The sequence below is a fragment of the Lepisma saccharinum genome, chromosome 13 (assembly GCF_977018435.1).
Source record: "Lepisma saccharinum chromosome 13, izLepSacc3.1, whole genome shotgun sequence".
In the NCBI taxonomy this organism is placed as follows: Eukaryota; Metazoa; Arthropoda; class Insecta; order Zygentoma; family Lepismatidae; genus Lepisma; species Lepisma saccharinum.
Genome location: NC_139241.1, coordinates 83,673,510 through 83,693,642, shown reverse-complemented (window position 1 = coordinate 83,693,642; position 20,133 = coordinate 83,673,510). Strand labels below are relative to the sequence as shown.

The window sequence follows — 20,133 nt, the reverse complement described above, 5'->3', positions numbered from 1 at the left end:
CAGCCGACATAGGACATTTAGTACGACTTGTTTTCCCAAAATACGAAAGCACAAAAGTCATTCGTCCGAGTTCAGATTTTTTAAAAAATTGTTTTATTTTACTTCGCTTTTCTGCCAGTTTTGGCTAATCGCAAAAATGAGGATGAATGATGAGAAGAAGAGATGGAGGAAGGGACAATCGCAAAACAGAGTATTATACTGGCTGCAAATCCAGATGCCAGAGCCTCGTTAGTCTGCAAAATAAAATTCAAGGTGTACTACGGAGAGGTTGACATTTGGGTGTCAACAAATAGTGTTTATTATTAAAATGTTTGGTGATAAAAGAATGGAAACGGAGGAAAATCGGTTTGAGGTAGGTACAATCTCAAGCGATCATAAAATTTCTATTTCCAGTTATTTTACGTTGCTTTTCTTCATTTATAGATTAGTCGGGAAGATGAATGATGAAATAATGAAAGCACAAACACAATGGCATCTCCTTGTCTTACTCAAAAAGTAAAAAAAAAGTAAAGTGTTCCCCTGTGCTTAGCACCACGCCATGAAGGCATATAGGGGGTGTGGGGGTAACGCCTCACACTTTCTTGATCCGGTCTTACTTGTCTTACTCAAGATTCAAATTTGAAATCCTTGACTTTGAAGTACACTATACTGACCACAGAGGTGTAGAAAGTACATTGATCATTGTGCACCCAAAATCAGGCTGCCAAACTGTTGGTCAAAAAAATGCATGGCAAATTTCGTGATAAAAATAAAAATAACATTTATAGATAATAATGAATATCCTTTTCAGACCAGAGACCATATTTTTCTAGTAGGCTATAAGGGGGCATTTCGACAGAATTTAAATAAACATGTGAACTTGTACTCCATGCCCTTGAGTGTAGTCATTTAGTAATATCCAAGATTGACAATCTTGTGTAATTTGAGAAAAGCACCGAACAGAAAGTCTCAGCTGAATTTTGCAAATTTCTAATTTTAACTTACACTTTAATTGTGGTAAACCTATTGAAGACACTAGTTTTATGAGTTGAAACATCTGTTACCTCAACACCACTTAAGGTATAAAGGCATATGATTTTCTATTCACACAGAGTGAGGTAACATGTATATTAGAAAATTCTTGTCTTTAAGAATTTTGAATATTAACCGGCACTTGGTGTGAAATATCACCTTGCATCATGCCAAAGACATCACATCTGATTTGTAAATAACCTATTCACTTTCTAATTGTTGCTTTATCTTGTGTTAGACAAACCAGCCTGCAAAAGATGCAACAAAGCCATGCAGGAACTCGAGAACATTGATGACGAAGCGGACCAGCTGGGGATAGGATTTGTGAAGATCGCAGATGAGGCTTTAGCTGAGGATTACAGCCTGGGAGAACTACCAGTCCTAGTGTACTATCGTCATCAAATTCCCATTGTTTACGAAAGTAAGTATATTTTAAACTATCTTTTGAAAAAGAAAAGGTACTACTTTACTATACCGGAGACACCTATCAATGATTTATTTCGCAATTTTTTACATTGGTAATGTACCATTCTGCATTGCGGAACATTTCATTAGGTGAAATAATGAATTTCTAACGAAAATAATGTCTATTTCTTATATTAACGAGTACTTACTGTTGTTCCTTATTTCCCACAAACCATCCACGGGTAGCCCCAAAAACCATTGACGTTAGCCCAAAAATTCACGATAGCCCCACGAACCATCATGGGGACGAGGTATGCCTACTAGGTTAGGTTAGGTTCCATTAGCACTCCTTTCGTTCAATTTAGCATATACGGACAATAGGAGAGCGTATTGTGCTCTCGTGCAGGAAGCAAATGGCGGCAGCAGCAATAGCGCGTCGAAAATAGATTTTCGTAGAAAAACAGATGCATTCCCATTAAAATGGATCAAAACTACATTCCCGAACACAAACAACGCTACAGAAAATGATATGCGAAAGTACTTTCTCCTGTAAATTTGAAGAAATCCGTCTCTGGTATAGTAAAGTGTTACCAAAGAAAAACCTAGTTTGAATTGGTGGTTGAAAGCAAGTTAAAAATAATGGTTTGCGTAAGATTTACCCAAGTGACCTATTATTTAAGCTGGCCTCCAAAAAAATTCATTGTTTAATCGGTGAATCCCTATGATATGTGTGTTAAAAATTTGTGAGTTAGCCCTTGGCTATTAAAAGCATCCTGAAGAGATTGCAAGATCTGGTAACACAATGTCATTAATGATATTTCTTTTGCAATGAGCGTGTGGTGGTTGGATATTCAAGATAGACGTAATATCTATTTTATGGACATGCCTCAGAGAATGTATTCTATGGTGATCTGTTGGATGAAAAAGTTGAGGACAGAATCAATCTGGAAAGTTTAGTTTTTGAAGCCATGATCCAGATAGGGAAGCAGAGTTCAAGAATAGGGATAAGGTGAAGTTCCCCGTGCATATAGCACTGAGCCATGAAGGAACATTTAGAGGATGAGGGGGTAGGGCACAACACATTCTCGATCTCGGCCACTTTGGAGGTGATGTGATCAGCACTATGCTCTGGCTGCCTTTACCTCCCAGACTTGCCCCCAGGTACCCATTGATTTGATGCTGGGTGAGCCCCAGAGCTGCTTTATGCGGCGACAAGGCTGGGTGAATTACGACATTAGATCACCCATCCTGGGAATTGAACCAGAGTCTCGCATGTGGCAGTCAGATGCCCCACCACAGCTCTATAGTTGGTTTGATTGATTGATTGATTGATTGATTGATTTGATGTTTTAAGTCCACTTTATGCACAGTAAGGCTAATCGGGACTGGACCTACAGTTTAAAGTGGGATCCGAACCACGTGTGCCTCCACCGGGTATCGAACCCGGGACCCCTTAATTACAAGGCGACGACGCTACCACTGCGCCATCTGGGAGGACCAGCTCTATAGTTGGAAATAACAGTTAAGTTCTTTTTAAGAAAATAGTAATTCAAGTATACGGGAGATAAGGGATTAGAAAAATATTCTAATAGATGATTGGTTTTGGATTTCATTGAATCTGCACAAAACACCGAGCAGACGCATTGCTCTTTTAGTAGTGTTTGTAATGTGCTCATTAATATTAATGAGTATTTTGAACATTTTTTAAAGCTTTTAGAACATTCAAGCATTGGTAGTGGAAACAGTGAGAGTTGTAACATTGATTGAATGAATTAGTTGATTTTAAATTGCCTTTCTGTCACTTTTGGCTAATCAGGACAGTGAGGATGAGTGACGAAATGATGAACAGACACTCACAAATAATATCCATGCCTAAACTGGGGTTCGAACCCAGGAATGCTAGGGTCGAAGCATGCTGTCGTAACTACTCCACCAGAAAGGTCAGAGGGAGTATTGGTATCTGTTCAATGTGGTATTGGCTCAACCTCACCAAAGGCCGAATCACACGGAACTGGATATCCAGTTAGTTGGCACTGAACTGGCTACCTGCCCGGATGTGATGGCTGTCTGGCTGGCTGCTTCACTGCTTTGGAGGAATAGGACATGTTCTAATTGATACTTGCTTTCCTCGACTAGATTCTGTGGAACAGCCAATCAGAGCAAAGTTTGGCCATGTGAAGATAATCTGTGAGTGTGCAAAGGAGAGTTTTTTGCTGTCTGTAGGTTTCCGAGTGCTGGCTGCTTTCGTTAGTTTCTCAGTTTCTCGATAAAAAAAAGAGTAAAGAGTTGATGTGCAGTGCATTCGTGTTCACATTAATATTTAGGTATTTTTGCAAAGCGATGAGATGTGTACGTGACAAATATGATTAGCTGAAAATGAAAATCCTTATTATTACAAATGTATTAAACGTTTGGTGTTTTTTTTTTGTGGGGGGGGGAATAAATCCTGCGAATCTAATGTATGAATATGCATACCCAAGTTCAACAAAAAGCTTGTCCGGTGCATATTGATTACCATAATTTTTCGAGCCAATTTCAAAGCAGTACTTCTCCTACAACATTCTTCAAATTGCTCGTCCATCTTTACAGATTGTCTGCTCTGTGCATGGACGTCCGCAGGATTTTTTCCAGGGAGGGGCAAGGAAGGTATTTTTTTCCAGGGGGGGCAAACAAGGCACATTTTCTCCAAAAATAGTGTTGTTCCCTAAAGAACATTGCTTACATTTGAATTTATGATGTTCATGCAATAATTAATACATATTATTGTGGCTAAAATGAAATTATATGTGTGAAATACGTAATTTTTTGTTTACTTTCATTTTCCAGGGGGGGCCACGGCCCCCCTTGCCCCCCTTCCGGACGCCCATGGCTCTGTGCAATGTCTTATGGGAACAAAAGTCTATCAACAATTACGGTAACAATTATCTTGTGAGGCGAAAACTAGCAAATGGTCCAACTAGGGCATTCCTACTGAAAATCCAGTTCATTGTGATTCGGGCTTAAGCAATGTTTGGAGGTAACAAGTTACTTGTAAAACAGTTGATAGTAACAGGTAAAAAGAAAACAATAACTGTAACTACAGTGGAACCTGAATTTTACATTTTCCGGGAGACCAAGCTGAAAAAACTTAAAATGTGGGAAAATGTAAAATCAAGGAAAACCATATTACATGTTGCTTTGTTGTGATCATGAAGATAATGTATAATGAAGGAGATTCTAAAATCTGGGAACGTGAAATAGAGGTTCCTGTGTCGTTACTTCTTGAAGAACATATTCTATCCAGCATGTAGGATTTGAAGTTATTTTAGTGTTAAATCTAATTATGTTTCAGGTGAGTTGACACGAGAAGAAGAGGTGTTGGAATGGCTTGTGCAGAACAAGTCGACTGGTGATGATGATGATGTGATTGAAGATGTCTCTGCCAAAACGCTTGAGACTTTGATCGACTCTGTTGAAAACCTGGTCGTCCTCTTCTGTAAGTATTTCAGGACAAAGGAATATATATTAAAATTGATGATAGGTTCACTGAACAAAACAGTAAGTGCTTACATGAGAGGAGTTAATGGCTCAGACTGGTGGTTTGTGATGCCTTACCTACATGAACTTGTGCATAGCCAAGCTCTTTTGATATTTTTTATCTGCATTATTTTGCACTTTCATGGTTAAGTTAGTAGTTGTGTATCTGTCCTGCACAAAAGGGTATGCTTCTGGGGAGCTAAGCCAAGCGTCAAGTTAACTTTGCAGCAGATTTTCGCATATGTAGATCCAAACGTGCACGCAGAAAATAGTTACACTTATATGGGTTCTATTTTGACACAACTGTATACTTGCAAGAAAACAGTTATTTAATTTGTAAAATACAGACAAAATAATACATCCATTAGCAGCTATAGACTTGATTCTTTGCATCACTGTGCAGATGAACTTCGATCTGCAGATTCGCCAACTGGGATCTCTATTATGCTGAAGAATCGCTGAAGCTCAAGAGTGAACTCCAGCAAGACTGAATACGCTGCAGAGCACGTGGAATCTGCGATACCAGTGTTACACATCCCACTATTTTAATCCTATGTTTATCGTGATTATGATTAATAATCGTGCGATACAGCGGCAAGAATGGCTGAATCGGGGTCTCCTGTTCAGTGCGCGGTTTTACCACTGTGTTATTTTGGGCTTTATCCGAAGGGAAAAGCTCTTCAAAGTCAAGCAAGTTTTTTTTTTTAAATGCATTTACGGCAACAATATCAAAATAAAACAGGGCATGAGATGATTTACCGTCAATGTGCACACGAACTGTATCAGGAGTGTTGAAGGATTTGCGGTATGTGTTTAGGAAGAGGAAACGATTGTTTGTTGTGTGCCGACAATAAAATCTCCGCGGTATTAAAAGAATTCGCCGTGAGAAGAAACATGTTTATTATTTGGACGTGATGTGCGTCAACTTGGGGGAAGAGGAATTGAATCAAACGTGGGATACTACCTTCCAAAACCACCGCCAGGGCTGGAGCAACTGACGAGGGAGGGAGAGTCTTATTGTTTCACCCAATGGGAGCAATGAAAGCTTTGTTGAAGGTGCATGTTTACTGTTCCGTGCAAAGAAAGGGAAGAATCACGAAATGGACAGACCAAGATTTGAATCCTTGTTTAGTGAAGTGATTCATAATTTAAAACCAAACAGAGCAATAGCAGCAGACAATGCACTCCATTGTATATATCACCAATAACAAATCATGCATTTTCTGGTGGTATAACTTGAAGTGTGAGTGTCTTATAGTAATGGATGTATTGCGAACGAAGCAACCAAGTTTTTCATAAATTTGTTTCTATGTAATCCAAAAACAATAATTTGTCATTAAATTCAAGAGGGGTCTATCGTTGTTTACTTTTATCTCTTTTTTGTGCACGAAATATACACACACATGCTCTCATGTTTCGAAGATGTTTCGCGATTTATATTAAGTAATTACACATTTATTAAATAATGTATGCACAGAAAGTACTTTAAAAATTTTATGTTTCAGGAGACAAAACGAAGCAAAAATATGTTCTGCTTCACATGCATGCAGGTTTTGATGTGTTGTGCGGTTGGCAATACTGAGGATTTTCTCAGTTGGTTGATTGGTTGAAATGGTGTTTTAGGTCCACTTTATGCACAGTGAGGCTAATTGGAACTGGACCTACAGTTTAAAGTGGGATCCGAACCACTATGTGCCTCCAGTGGGTATCGAACCCAGGACCCCTTGATTACAAGGCGATGATGCTACCACTGCACCATCGGGGAGGCCCGGATTTTCTCAGTGTCTGTGATGTAAACAGCTCGGTGGTTGAGGCAAGACTGGCACGGAAGATTCTGAGCTCAGTTCTCGCGCAGATTAATACATAAAATCTGCTGCAAAGTTAGCTTGATGTGCAGCTTAGGAAAGTTATTAAATTCCTTCTGAGACAATCATCGCAATGCTAAATTCCTCCTGATTGCACAAACATGATTGCTTACCATGGAATATGAATTTTGCTTTTATTTTTTGTTCAAATACATTTTTAAATATGCAAGAAACGTGGACAACATTGCCTTCAGTTTCTGTGAAGACACAACATGATGGAAGAACTTGTGACTGTTATTCATGTACAGAGTGGTGACAAAGTGGTAATGCCCCCCTTTATTTTCGACACTACAATGGTTGTGGTTGAGTGCTTGATATGGACACGTACCTGATGGATTAAGAGTCTGGAACATCAGTTTTGGGGCCAGTCATTTTTGTAGCACATGTACGAGGGTGATTCAATTTAAAACCTTAATTGTTTATTATGAGGTTAATGAGGAAATACAGAATAATTATACATACATCATTTTTCGACATAGTCTCCATGACTACGTATTCCAGCACTTCGGAAATGTTTGCCTCCCATCGCCTCTTTGAGCCGTCCAAACACATGAAAGTCACTGGGGACAAGGTCTGGTAAATAAGGTGGGTGTCTGAGACATTCATATTTCATATCCTGGTTTGTCGAAACCATTAAATGGGCAGTATGCGGTCGGGCATTGTCATGCAGTAACAATACACCTGAAGTCAGAAGTCCTCGTCGTTTACTCATGATTGCAGGGCGAAGGTGATGTTGGGGCAGATCTGCCTAAGAAGTGCTGGTCACTGTTACTCTATTTTCCATGTAATGTTAAAAAATTACCCCATTTGAATCCCAGAAGAGAGTGAGCATGACTTTTCCTGCTGATGGCACCCATCTCGCCGACATTTATTGAATCGCAGCACATCATGGACAATATTGAGTGCTGAACCAACACAAATATCCAAAATGGCGGCAATTTCCTTCACAGTAATACACCTGTTTTCCTTCACAAGCTCTTCCATTGCGAAGATGTTTTCGTTCATCACATCACGGTGTACCTGGCCCAGTTGCTGGGTGTTTTCCACAGAAATTATGCCACTTTTAAACTTTCTACATCACTCGTACACTTGCTACAGGGAGACACATGAATCACCGTACTGCACTTTCATCCTGCGATGAATTTCAACTGGTTTAACACTGCACTACTCAAAAAATGCATCACAGATCGCTGCTCTGACGCTGTGCATGTCGACAATGGGGTGGCCATCATTGCACTGACACTGCTTCCTTCTTCAGTGTTGGAGCATCATGTTGCCACCTGTTGGTTATTCTTTCAACCATAAGTATAACTCCTGCCAACTTATAATCAATTTGTACAACTTTTCGAAATTTTATTGCACTTTTAAGGTTTTTATTTTAATCACCCTCGTAGATAATACATCCCAATGTAAATTGTTTTGATCTATTGCTTTCTTTGATGTTTCAGATGATGATGAAGATGAGGAATCGATGCAGGTACTTGGAGAATTGGAGGAGATAGATGACGAATGTGACAAGCACGGCATTCAGTTTGTCAAAATTGATGACCCAGAGGCAGCAAAAGAATTTGGTGTTGACGATGTTCCATCCCTTATCTTCTTTGAGAACGAAGTTCAACGTGTGTATGATGGTATGTACATAATTTTATTAAATAATTTCCAAATATGTATGGTGGGATGTTTGTTTGTTCCCAAATTCTACATTTACTGTACATAAATTATTCAGAGGCATGTTCCGACAGAGAAGTTATCCACGTACAGAGACAAAGGTATGCAGGGGAGGGCAAGGTTGGGGTCAGCCAGTCTGCCTATCCAACACCAATTCCCATGTATGTGGCTGACAATGCATACCCCTGGTGAGTGATTATTTGAGCCTAAAGTTCAAATCACCAACCGTGAGACCTTCTGTAAACAAAACCACGTGCATGCAGAAAGCATTGCAAACTCATAGAAGTAAAATAATCTACACGAAAATCCAGCGTTGTTACAGGATTCATTATGTAATGTAAAATGAAGGGCCAATTTGTAGTATGGGATACGCTGCCGCAAATGATGTCTCACTTTAAACCCATTGCTCTTTCTTTTGTACTTATGGTTAACTCTTTGCACCAGTAATCATTTCCCATAAATTTGGCTTCTTTACTTGCATTTTTTTAGACAGAATGATATAACATGGTAATGTATATTTCTAAGGTTTGATATAGATAGGAGCGTATTTGAAATTTGTTTGTAGATTTTATGTAAATTGTATCTTATGTAAATAAAATATATAATGGGCATAAACAGCCATATACAATGCTGTAAGTCCAATAAATATATTGATGATGATGATCAAAACAAGACAAAGAAAGTTCGTAAATTTATTGGGGTTGGAAACTTTGACAAGCATCCTAATAATGATTTTTTTTCTGCCAAATATAGTGCACTTCGTAAAATGACTTGGTGACATGGCAAGGCAAGATAAGTGTGAAAATTTTGTAGGAATATGCATTGTAACTTTCAACGAGCTTAGAGATTTGTGTACATAATGATATTTTATAACATTGGTTATTTTTTAAAAATAATCATGTGAACAGCAAGGAAGTAGTGCCACTTTCAACATGGCGAGTTCTATGGCTGCGAGAAGATCTCCGTGTTCTCGGAGCTTGTTTTCAAAGCACCAGCAAGGACAGCCTTTGAAAAGGGGCGAGAAACAGATTCTACTCAATATTTATGTAACGTTCTGTCAGTTGTATCCTGAGAAACCAGTAAAAGAAGTGGTTAAGTTGGTATCCCAGTGCAGTGGTGTGTCAGTGTCTGCAGTTTTAAGGGTTATGAAAGAGAGAATGTCCAGGAAGGTAACAATGTATGCGGCTGCATATTCGTCTGATGTTTTGAGAGCAGGTTCTCACATTCAGAGGCTCTTATATAAAATGAATAGGTGCGGTGAACCATGAGTGTAACAGCAGATGATTGTGGTCATGAATCAGCTGACGCAGAGTGATACATCGAATCGGTGAGATGGTTTGTTTATAGAAGGTCTCAGGGTTGGTGATTTACACTTTAGATTGCTCTAAATGCCTATTTTGTTCCTGTGATCAGATTCATATCCTTTCAGTACAGAATTAGGTTTCAGGGTAATACAGTCATTATACATAAATTCTATGCTGCCTATACTTGCCTATTTTGATTGTTAGTTCCTATTTAGGTTATTAGTACCTATGTGCCTAAAATGTTTCCAAAGTGTGCCAAAACCATGTTTCAACCGCAAAAAGTGCATTTTTGTACATTTTTTGTTCAGGTATCCCTAATGCACCTACTGAAATATGCTATTTATCTTAAGTTTAATGCATTTTTTTTTCATTCATTATAGGTGATTTGGAAAACGAAGATGAGATTTTGGAATGGCTTGTGTCTCAATTGGAAACTGATGAAATCGAAGAGGTTTCAGAAGAAATGTTGGACATGTTGATCAAAGAAGGGAAAACAATGGTAGTATTGTTCTGTAAGTATCTTCCTTTTATATTTTGAAATATTTACTCTTTAAGAAGACATTTTTTTAAGTAAATTGTAATATTATGAAAAGTTAGAAACTTCAATTCATCTGAATAACTGCAACAAGAGTCATGTGACTTCATTATGACATCATCCCTCATGGCATAATGGTGGTGTACCATCACTATTAGTGTTACATCTAACAGAAAAAAATACATTTCAGCAGCAATGGTGTGTAGAGTGGAACCCTGTTTTTGCATTCCCGAATTTTACCTTCTGCATTATACATTTGATCTTCATGGTCCCAGTAGAGCATACATAATGTTAGAAAATTTTCCTAGATTTTACATTTTGGTGCATTTCAAGTTGTTTTTTTTCATCTTAGTCCATTGAAAAACCTAACCTAACCTAAACTCATATCCTGAATTCAATCTTGACTTCAGTCCTGAATTCAATCTTGACTTCAGTCCTGAATTCAATCTTGACTTCAGTCCTGAATTCAATCTTGACTTCAGTCCTGAATTCAGCCTTGACTTTAGTCCTGAATTCAGCCTTGACTTCAGTCCTGACTTCAGCCTTGACTTCCATCTAACCTGAACCAGGCATGGATCAATAGGGAGGACGATAAGGTTGATTGTCCATCCCAACTGCTAGGTTTTGGGATATATTATCATGCCTAATATTTTTGAAGACTCAAATGTTCTGTCTTTTATCACCAAGTTTAACAAACTCGAGAATATTGTTTGAAAGTTTGATTAAAGTCCACTTTGATGGGAATTGAACCTACAGTTTAATTTGGATCTGAAACATTATGTGCCTAGAAAGGGGATCGAAGGAGTGGCCCCTTGAGAGAATAGTTCTTTTTCTTTATTTATTCACTTCACTTCTCATATTTGATCATTCAGTTTACCGTAGCAATGGAAGAAATTATGATAACGACACAATAATAACCATATATTCCAGCCCTGGACCTCCATTTTTACAAGACAATGCTCCAGTCTCTACAATATGGAAGTCATCTTAGCTCTTGTTTATAGTATTATGTATTGTTTACATAAACAGTGTAAGTGTAAGTTAGAATTGATTCTCGGTGTGGTGAGGTGACCTTCCCAACTGTAACCTATGGATCGGCCACTGACTTGAACTAACTTAATCTAACCTAACCTACCTTAACTTAACCTATGCTGTGCATTAATGCAGGGGAGCCTTGCTTATACATTCTTCACGGGCACATGGTTACAAATCTTAAACTATAATGCAAAATGTAAAAATCAGGATTGCCCTGAGGATTCAAGTGTTCCCAAGTAAAGAAACTGGTTAGCCCAACTTTGGGCCAACCATGCTGGAAATGGTTGGCGAAACTTAAGAACATAGCATTGGGCAATGGTAATTTTGGCTGTGGTTCCAACGTTGGTCCAACATGTACTTTAAATGTTGGCAACCACCATTGGCCCAACGTAAGATCAACTTCAATTTGCCAACCAACGTAACCCAACCTTTTCCACATAAGAACTGCAGTTGGGCCAACGGTTGTCGTTACTTGGGTTGTTAAGTTAAAACTAATAACCGAGTGATATTTATTAAAACATAGGCACATAAATGTTTCATTTACGAATGCAGTTATTGTTTACAGATGACAACAATGACAAATACTCTCAAATTATCCTTGAGGAGCTGGAGAACATTGATGACGAATGTGATCAGCATGGCATTTCTTTCGTGAAGATGGATGACGAAGAAGAAGCAAAGGAATATGGCATTGAAACGATTCCTTCACTGGTGTATTTTGAGAAGGCCATTCCGACAATATATGAAGGTAGGGAAGATCATTGTTTCATAATGCTAAATGTTACTACTTTGTAGGGAAACATATTTTGTGTTAATGAAAAATTAACATTTCAGTACAAGAACAGATTGAATTTTTTGTTCAAATAGTATGTATAAATTGACATTTTGGTGTTATTGTAGTGAATAGAATTTCTGTAGAAATTGTAGAATTATTTTCTTCTGTAGTTTATGGTTTGTTACAAGCATTTAGACACACTCTTTTAATGGATGTTTTGTTATAACTGTAACATTAATCAATCTAAAAATAAATGTCTGATGAAGAGACCATGTTCTCCCGAAACATTACATCAACAAATGTCCTTAAATGCTTGTAAAAACTGTAAACTGCAAGACGAACAGGAATAAAATTTCACTTAATATACAAAATAATGTAATGAATCTTATTTTGAAACTGGCTATTTATTATTCTGGTAATGTTTCAGTACAGTTCCCAAAAACTTTTACAAGCTGAAATATCCAAGATATCTATGTACACACAACTTAGCTATGTAGTGTACAGGGATTAACCATGTAAACTTGGAATATAGAAATTCCAGTTGTATAATAAATACACGTAAACAAGTTACTAAATTTTTCCGCAAGACATACTTTTGAAGTTTCTGTTAATTTTGGTGGCCCCTACCACCATTTTATAAATATTTTGAATTATAACACAAAGGTGCTACAACTTCTGTGGGTTTATGTATTATTAAAATAACTGAGCAATATGCAGTTCACTATTACCTGTATTTTGATTTCGTTACATCCATTGCCACATAATGACTATTGCTTTTCGTTGGTATAGCTATGTTAGAATTCCAAATATTCCTAATTTATACAGCATTTAGTGCAATAAATAAAATAAAACATACTTATTGTTGTACAAAGTAATCACTATACACTTTTTTAACCATTAATAGAAAGTGACTTGTATAATATGAAATTAATAACTTCAATAAACATATAATTATATTGTGCGGATCCACAGGACCGTCACACAGTTAACTCCACCTGACTTCATTAGCTGACTTCCGTGGTGGAGTGGCTATCACAGGCTGGACTTGGGTGTTCTTTGTGAGTGTCCCTTCATCAATTTAATCGTATCATCATTCATCCTTATTTTTGCAATTAGCCAAAATTGGCAGAAAAGGGAAGTAAAATAAATGAAATCAGTCCACATAATGTAATTGTTTTGTATGTAAAATAAGATAGCAAATATTGTAGACAAAAAATATATGTTTCCAGTTCTAGAAGACGAAATTTGAGGCAGTCTTACATTGTTGCTTGCTAATATTTACCTCTGCCTGTAATCATTTTGTACAGTTTTTCATGCTGGTGTTTGTACTTATTTGCAGGGAAATTGGATGAGGAGGAGAAGATTCTGCAGTGGCTGTTGAAACAGTTGGAGAGTGACCAGATCGAAGATGTCACCGATGAGATGCTCGACATGCTAATTGAAAAGACAGAATCGCTTGCAGTTCTCTTCTGTAAGCTGCATTTTGTATTTTATTTAAAGTGTTGGCTCATGCTACGTGTCAATATTGTAATACGAAAGGAAGCAAAAATTATATGCACTTTTGCCATAACTTCCTTCAGGTTGGCCACACTGCATTCAGTGTTTGCATGCCAAAAGGTGGTATACTCTCTTGTGGTTTGATCTTAATCGCTCCATTTTTCTTTCTTTTGTTACAGAGCAAACATGGCTACTCCGCTGACAGTGTGCACCAAGGAAGATCAGTGATCCAATTTCTCTGGTCTGAAGATCTGTCAGGTGCTGAAATTCATCCCAGGCTTTCAGTACAATATGGGGACAGCACTCTACCAGATAGAAGCATGTATGAATGGATCAATCGGTTTAAAAATGGCCGGACAAGCACCCATCTCGCACAGACTTCATGGAACTGAAGTTTGTCATGGATGATTTCATATGTAGAAGCATGTCGATGGTCACCATCGTTTCGTTAGAATCATCTCTAGAGCTTGTTGAATCTTTCAGTCAGTGGTGGAGGTCGATGAGCATCATTTTCCCGCTTCGTACTTCACAATTGTCCGGCCATTTTTAAACCTCTCTATCCACTCATACACACATTTCCAAGGTAGAGTGCTGTCCCCATATTATTCTGAAATCCTGCGATGAATTTCAGCCCCTGACACATCTTCAAACCAGAGAAATTGTATCTCTGTCCTTCCATGGTGCACACTGTCAGTGTAGTGGCCATGTTTGCCCTGTAACAAAAGAGAGAAAAATGGAGCGATGAAGATCAAATCTTGGCCACGTAACCACAAAGCAAACCTTTCAGCAAACGAGCACTAAAGGCAGTGTGGCCAACCTAGAGAAAGTTATGGTGAAAGTGAGGATAATTTTTGACTTCCCCTCGTATTGAAACCGGTACTCAACGTTCTAAGGTTGCTATCCTATATTTTGCCAAGTTCATTTTGCATCTCCAGGGATAGGTTTTGAAACAGGAGCACTTACAAGGGTGGTGTGAAAGGTTCTTGACCTTCACCATATATGGCAATGCTGCAGGTAATTTTTTTAAAAAAATTACGTTGCCAAATGTGTCGTAAGCATGCATGTAAAATTTCTAGTCATTCTATCGAATAGTTTTTTTTTTTAATTCAGCTGTCTGAAGCAGATGTGTTGTGTGTATTCCCTAAAATATAAGAATTACAAAGAATTTTTCCTACTTTTTCCAGCATAGTGAATTTATATTGTTATATACCTGTACTGGGTTTTGATAAAATTGAATATTTGGAAGTCTAAAATTGTATTGAGTTGTGGTTAAGATTTGTTCCTTTGTTTCTTAAGAATTACATTGTTGTGTGTGTGAAGTTTTGTAAAAATATTAAAAGTAATGTGGCCATTCCCCATCCAGGATGAAGTCTGAAGCATTAATTTTTGCATGGATTAATAATTATGATATTAATAAATATTAGGGATGGGACCGATTAATCAGTACTCTATCGGTATCGGCCGATATAGGCATATTGAATTCATTTTTCAACCTTTGTCAACATGACTGTCAACATGTGAGCGGCAAATGGACAGAGGGATTATTTTTAATAAGTTGTACAGAGGGGTTTTAATTGATGTTAATAGTAGGGAAATTTTATATAGTGATTTTTAAAAAAGAACAGTTAGTTGTGATGGAATCCCAATATTTTATCCTATCGATGTAAACCTAATCCTTGCCATCGATGAAGCTTCATGGGCAACCGTGAAGCCAATGAACCGACCTGAAGAAGGGGACAGTGGTCCTTGAAACGTTGTCAATTACTCAACACATACGCACTGAACGTAAGTAAAAATAAGTTTATTTTATTTTATTTGTAGGCATATCGGTGTATCGGTAAAATTAAGGATTATTATATCAATCTGATATATCAATAAATATCTGATAAATTAGTGGAAAATTCTGCCATTTTGTTGTAATTTTTATGGATAATCTCCATGCTCTACTTTCTAAAAAAGTAAATGTCTAAATATGCAATTTCTTTTGCACTGCAGTCACCTTGAAACAATTTAATAAGGAGGTCAATGAACCTTTCAGGTTCTTCAAGGACCATTTCTAATTTTATATCTGATCGGTAGAATACCAGTTATCGGTATCGGTATTGGCCAAAATTTCATATCTGCGCATCCCTAATAAATATAATATAAAATTAATATTTAATTATAATTAAAGCAAGTCTAAATCTCTTGTTAAAGTACAGCTTCAGTTTTCATCTTAACCAACCTTGTGGCAGGGGTTCTTCATTGAATAAAAATATCTATTTTCTTAATTTTGCAACTGTACCTAAGTAGGGTACAGCTATTGACTGTTACCTTACCAGTATTGCTTTGTCAGCCTAATGAAAACCCTCTACCGAGTGGCTGAATTATAGTAAATACTGCTATACTGTTAGGGTATAATTCATATCCAATAAATGGAGCACACATTATTTTTGCACTGGAAGTTATAACAAGATACTTGTTTTATGCAGTAAGAAATGACTGTCGCTTTACGGGACGAGCAGAAACCCTACCTGCACACATTTCTAAAGGATGACGTCAGGCCTGTCTGGTCTGTGCAGAGGGCGTTTTCAAATCTGTGACGTAGGAGGTGAATTTCAGCAGTGTTTGAAGGCATGTATCTCGAGAACCAATAGAAAAATCGCCGAGATATTTTGAACATTTCAGTTTGGTGTCATTATCAGTAAAATGAATATATTTAAAACGTTTTTCATGTCATAGTGGAAATGTCCATTGCTCATAACTTTTCTTTTTTTATGTAGATGACAATGAACAAAAGAAAAGCCAGAAAGTTGTTGCAGAACTGGAGAACATTGATGATGAATGTGACCACAATGGCATCGTCTTTGTGAAAATCGACAATGATGAGGAAGCAAAAGAATACGGAGTTGAGGCTGACTTACCCGTGCTTGTCTACTTTGAGAAAGGAATTCCACATCTTTATGATGGTAAGTAACTGCCAATGCCATAGAAACTTGTTTGAGGTGATGTCGCTGACAAGGTGTTCGTAGCGTACAAAAACAGAGAAACAACGGTAACAGGTACACGAGCAAGCACAGCCCCTGTGGAATAAGAACAACATTTAAAAGTTCGATATTAACACTTCAGGGTTGACTGGTCGGGGGGTGAGTACAATAGAAAAGGAGATAAAGGGATATTCGTTTACATGTAGATTTAGATGTGACGACACGGTCCATGAAATGAAACTTCAATAGCGCACCACTCCCTGCGGTATCTCTTTACATATCAATTGATAATCAGCCCATAACGGGGAGACAAGAACTGTTCACGCGATAAATCTCTGAGTACAACTGGGCTGAAAAATGATCTCTCGAACTATTTATGGTGGATTCGAATTTCTGATCGTTAAAGCCGTTGGCGAGTTCAGTTTTGTCCTTAACTGTCTTTTCTTGCCTAAAGCTGACGTTGCGTTATTTCAACGCTTCCTGTGGATTTCCGTTAGAATCCCGTGTCAGCGGAGATTTCAGATCCACTGAAGCTCGCTGGTGTAATTTGCTTTTAAGAAGCTACCCCCAGCCTTCAGCCAGACCCCTTGCCTAAGAGTTTAGTCTATCGAGTTATGACACCAGGGGTCTCGGGTTCAAGTCACGCCTTCGGCATGATACGATAGTTTGTCCCACAACAGATTGCAGGAAAGATGAAATTTGAGTGACATTTAAATATCACATTAAAGAAAAGTTAAAGGTGTGAGGACATATGGGGTGATGTGGAGATAGAGCTCCACATATTCTTGATGTCAGACATAGTTGGGATGATGCTATCAGCATCATGCCTGCCAGCTTTTACCCCTCAGGGTTGCCCCCAGGTACCTATTGATACGAGGCTGGATGCAGAAACAGGAAAATGACTGGAAAATTTCCTGGTCCAAATCACCTGCCCTGGGATTCGAACCTGGGACTTCCACATAGTAGCCAGATGCTCTACCAACTGAGCTACCAAGCTACCACTTGATGTTTGAATAGGCCAATCGGGACTGTTTAAAATTTGATTCAAACCACAATGCTATTATTATTATTAATAACAACAACATTTATAGCATTTAATGTAATTCCACCCTTAAGATTGCAATTTCTCTTATTCTTTTGGTCCAGGGTTTTCTCCCCCTCATTACACATATCCTTATAAATACAAATAGTTATTTAGAAAAAAAATATTTCTTTCTCGAAATGAAACTGATTTTTTTTTTTATCTTCCGAGATTTTGATGGAGATATGTGACTTTGGAAATAAGTTCTTCAATTCTGTTGACAAATTGCGTTATGGACAAAAAGATGAAAACTAGCCTTTAACGTAGTTCACATTGTTATTAAAACACTTGTAGTAGCGTACAAAGTTCAAGAAGTCTCTCTAGTAAAATAAGCCTCACCGATGGTGCAGTTGTAGCATCGTCACCTTATAATAAGGGAGTCCCAGGTTTGATACCTGGTGGATGCACATATTGGTTTGGAACGCAATTTAAACTGTAGGTCCAGTCCCGATTAGCCTCACTGTGCATAAAGTGAACTTAAAACAACAACCAACCAACATCTCTCTAGTAAAATACCTAGCCCTGCGTAAAAAAGAATTTGAAAATGCTGGGTTTTAACTCTTATTGCAAAACTTCTTTTTAGACTTGCCTCTGTACAATATTTACTATATTCCTTGAATTGAAGTCTGATACGTAGATTTCTTCATTGACAGGTGATTTGACCAACGAGGAGGATTTACTGGATTGGTTAATACACCAGAAGAAGCACAGTGAAATTCCCGACATCACTGCGAAAATGTTGGGGAAGCTCATTGAACAGGTGGACTTTTTGGCAGTTCTGTTTTGTAAGTATCAGTTTCCTATATAAAATGATTTCATGAATTAATTGTGAAAATTTTAAATTTCTTAATTGCTAAGTTTTCATTTGACATTAACATTTTTACTTCTTACTAGTTTTCTTTGACAAAGTAAATGTAAAGTTCCCTGTGTATATATAGCACCATCCCATGAAGGCACATTTAGAGGATGTGTGGGGTAGGGCCCCACACATTCTCGATCGTGGCCATTTTGGAGGTGATGTGATCAGCACTATGCTCTTTCTTTGTTGAAGGATAGAGCTAATGCATGGAGACTATAATTTATTTATCATATAGTTTCCTATTACAGAAACTTTGTGTCCTCTTACAATTGTGTGAACTTTTCCGTTACAGATGATGAAGACGACAGGCAGGACATGAAAGCCTTGAATGAACTGGAGAACATTGATGATGATCTGGCTAAGCAGGAAATTACTATGGTTCGAATTGACGATGAAAAGGAAGCTAGACGGTTTGGCATCGACCACATGCCAGTGTTAATTTACTTTGAGGACAAGATACCAGCTATTTATGAAGGTAAATATTCACTGTTATAAACTAATACATGTTAGATGCTACCTAGAACATAGCTTTTATTATATAACCCATAAGTGATATCTTTCAAGGTGGAGGATGCAGTAACAGCGTGTCTACCAGTCATAAAAGTCAGGAAAAAGTAAAGAAATCAACAAGCAGGTCAAGAAGTCAATAAAAAGTGAAGAAATTATACAGGGTGATTCTAAAGTCACTATACATTTCTGCATGAACACGATTTATTGTACAAAATACATATGTACTGAAACATATATCACAGTAGGACACAAAATCAATATAACTCAATGTGACCACCCCTGAAGTCTAGGCACATATGCCAACAATCCACCACAGCCCGAAAAACCTTCGCCAACATAGCTGGTGTAATCTCAGCAACTGCAGCCATAATGCGTTGTTTCAACTGGGCTATGCTGTAGATCTTCACCTCGTACACCTTAGACTTGATAAACCCTCAAATGAAAAAGTCGAAGGGGGTCAGATTGAGGGGAGGGCCAACTCCCCATTGCGAGACACAACCAATCCATCTACCAGTGAAAACTTCATTTAGGTGATCACGAATGATGATGGCAAAATGTGGTGGTGCCTGTTGGTGCATAGTAAGAAGCTTGGTGTGCCCCAATCCACCTTGGTATGAGCCACAGTTGGTAGATGCTGGGATTATGTATACTGAGTTGTCTGGTCGATGCGGTGGGGCTACGTATGATCACGTTCTGTACACTTTGCACAATTTGTGGCATTATGGCTGGCCTACCAGGACGTTCTTCATCCACAACACTACCTGTTTGCTTGAATTTGTTGACCAGGTTCTTAATAGCCAGCCTGGTGGGGCCTGGTTTTCTGAATTTCCGAGTGAAGTCCGTCTGCACCTGTTGATACGTCATCCCACGCAGATGAGTACAAACAACGGCTGTTCTTTCTTCTACTGTTAGCATTGCCTCACATAACATGCAAAAGAAATGTATTTTGTCACAATATCACTAAAATATATAGTGACTTTAGAATCACCCTGTATGTATGATCAAGAATTTTTGCTATCACAATGACTGACTGACCGATTTAATTTATTTTGCTTTACTTTTCTGCCCCTTCGGCTAATCGTGAACATGAGGATGAATGGTGGTAA

At 37.9% G+C, this 20,133-nt stretch overlaps 1 protein-coding gene across 8 annotated transcripts in view; it reads left to right on the top strand.

Moving 5' to 3' along the window:
- Nucleotides 1-20,133, top strand: part of hlk (hulk) — a 227,454-nt gene that overhangs the window by 85,647 nt on the left and 121,674 nt on the right. For all 8 annotated transcript variants that reach the window (XM_083134574.1, XM_083134568.1, XM_083134573.1 and 5 more), the window contains 9 exons: nt 1,250-1,432; nt 4,748-4,891; nt 8,246-8,428; nt 10,150-10,281; nt 11,905-12,087; nt 13,454-13,585; nt 16,374-16,559; nt 18,312-18,443; nt 18,810-18,992. In XM_083134574.1, coding sequence (XP_082990700.1) covers nt 1,250-1,432; nt 4,748-4,891; nt 8,246-8,428; nt 10,150-10,281; nt 11,905-12,087; nt 13,454-13,585; nt 16,374-16,559; nt 18,312-18,443; nt 18,810-18,992 — 1,458 coding nt within the window. The remainder of the gene's footprint in view (nt 1-1,249; nt 1,433-4,747; nt 4,892-8,245; nt 8,429-10,149; nt 10,282-11,904; nt 12,088-13,453; nt 13,586-16,373; nt 16,560-18,311; nt 18,444-18,809; nt 18,993-20,133) is intronic.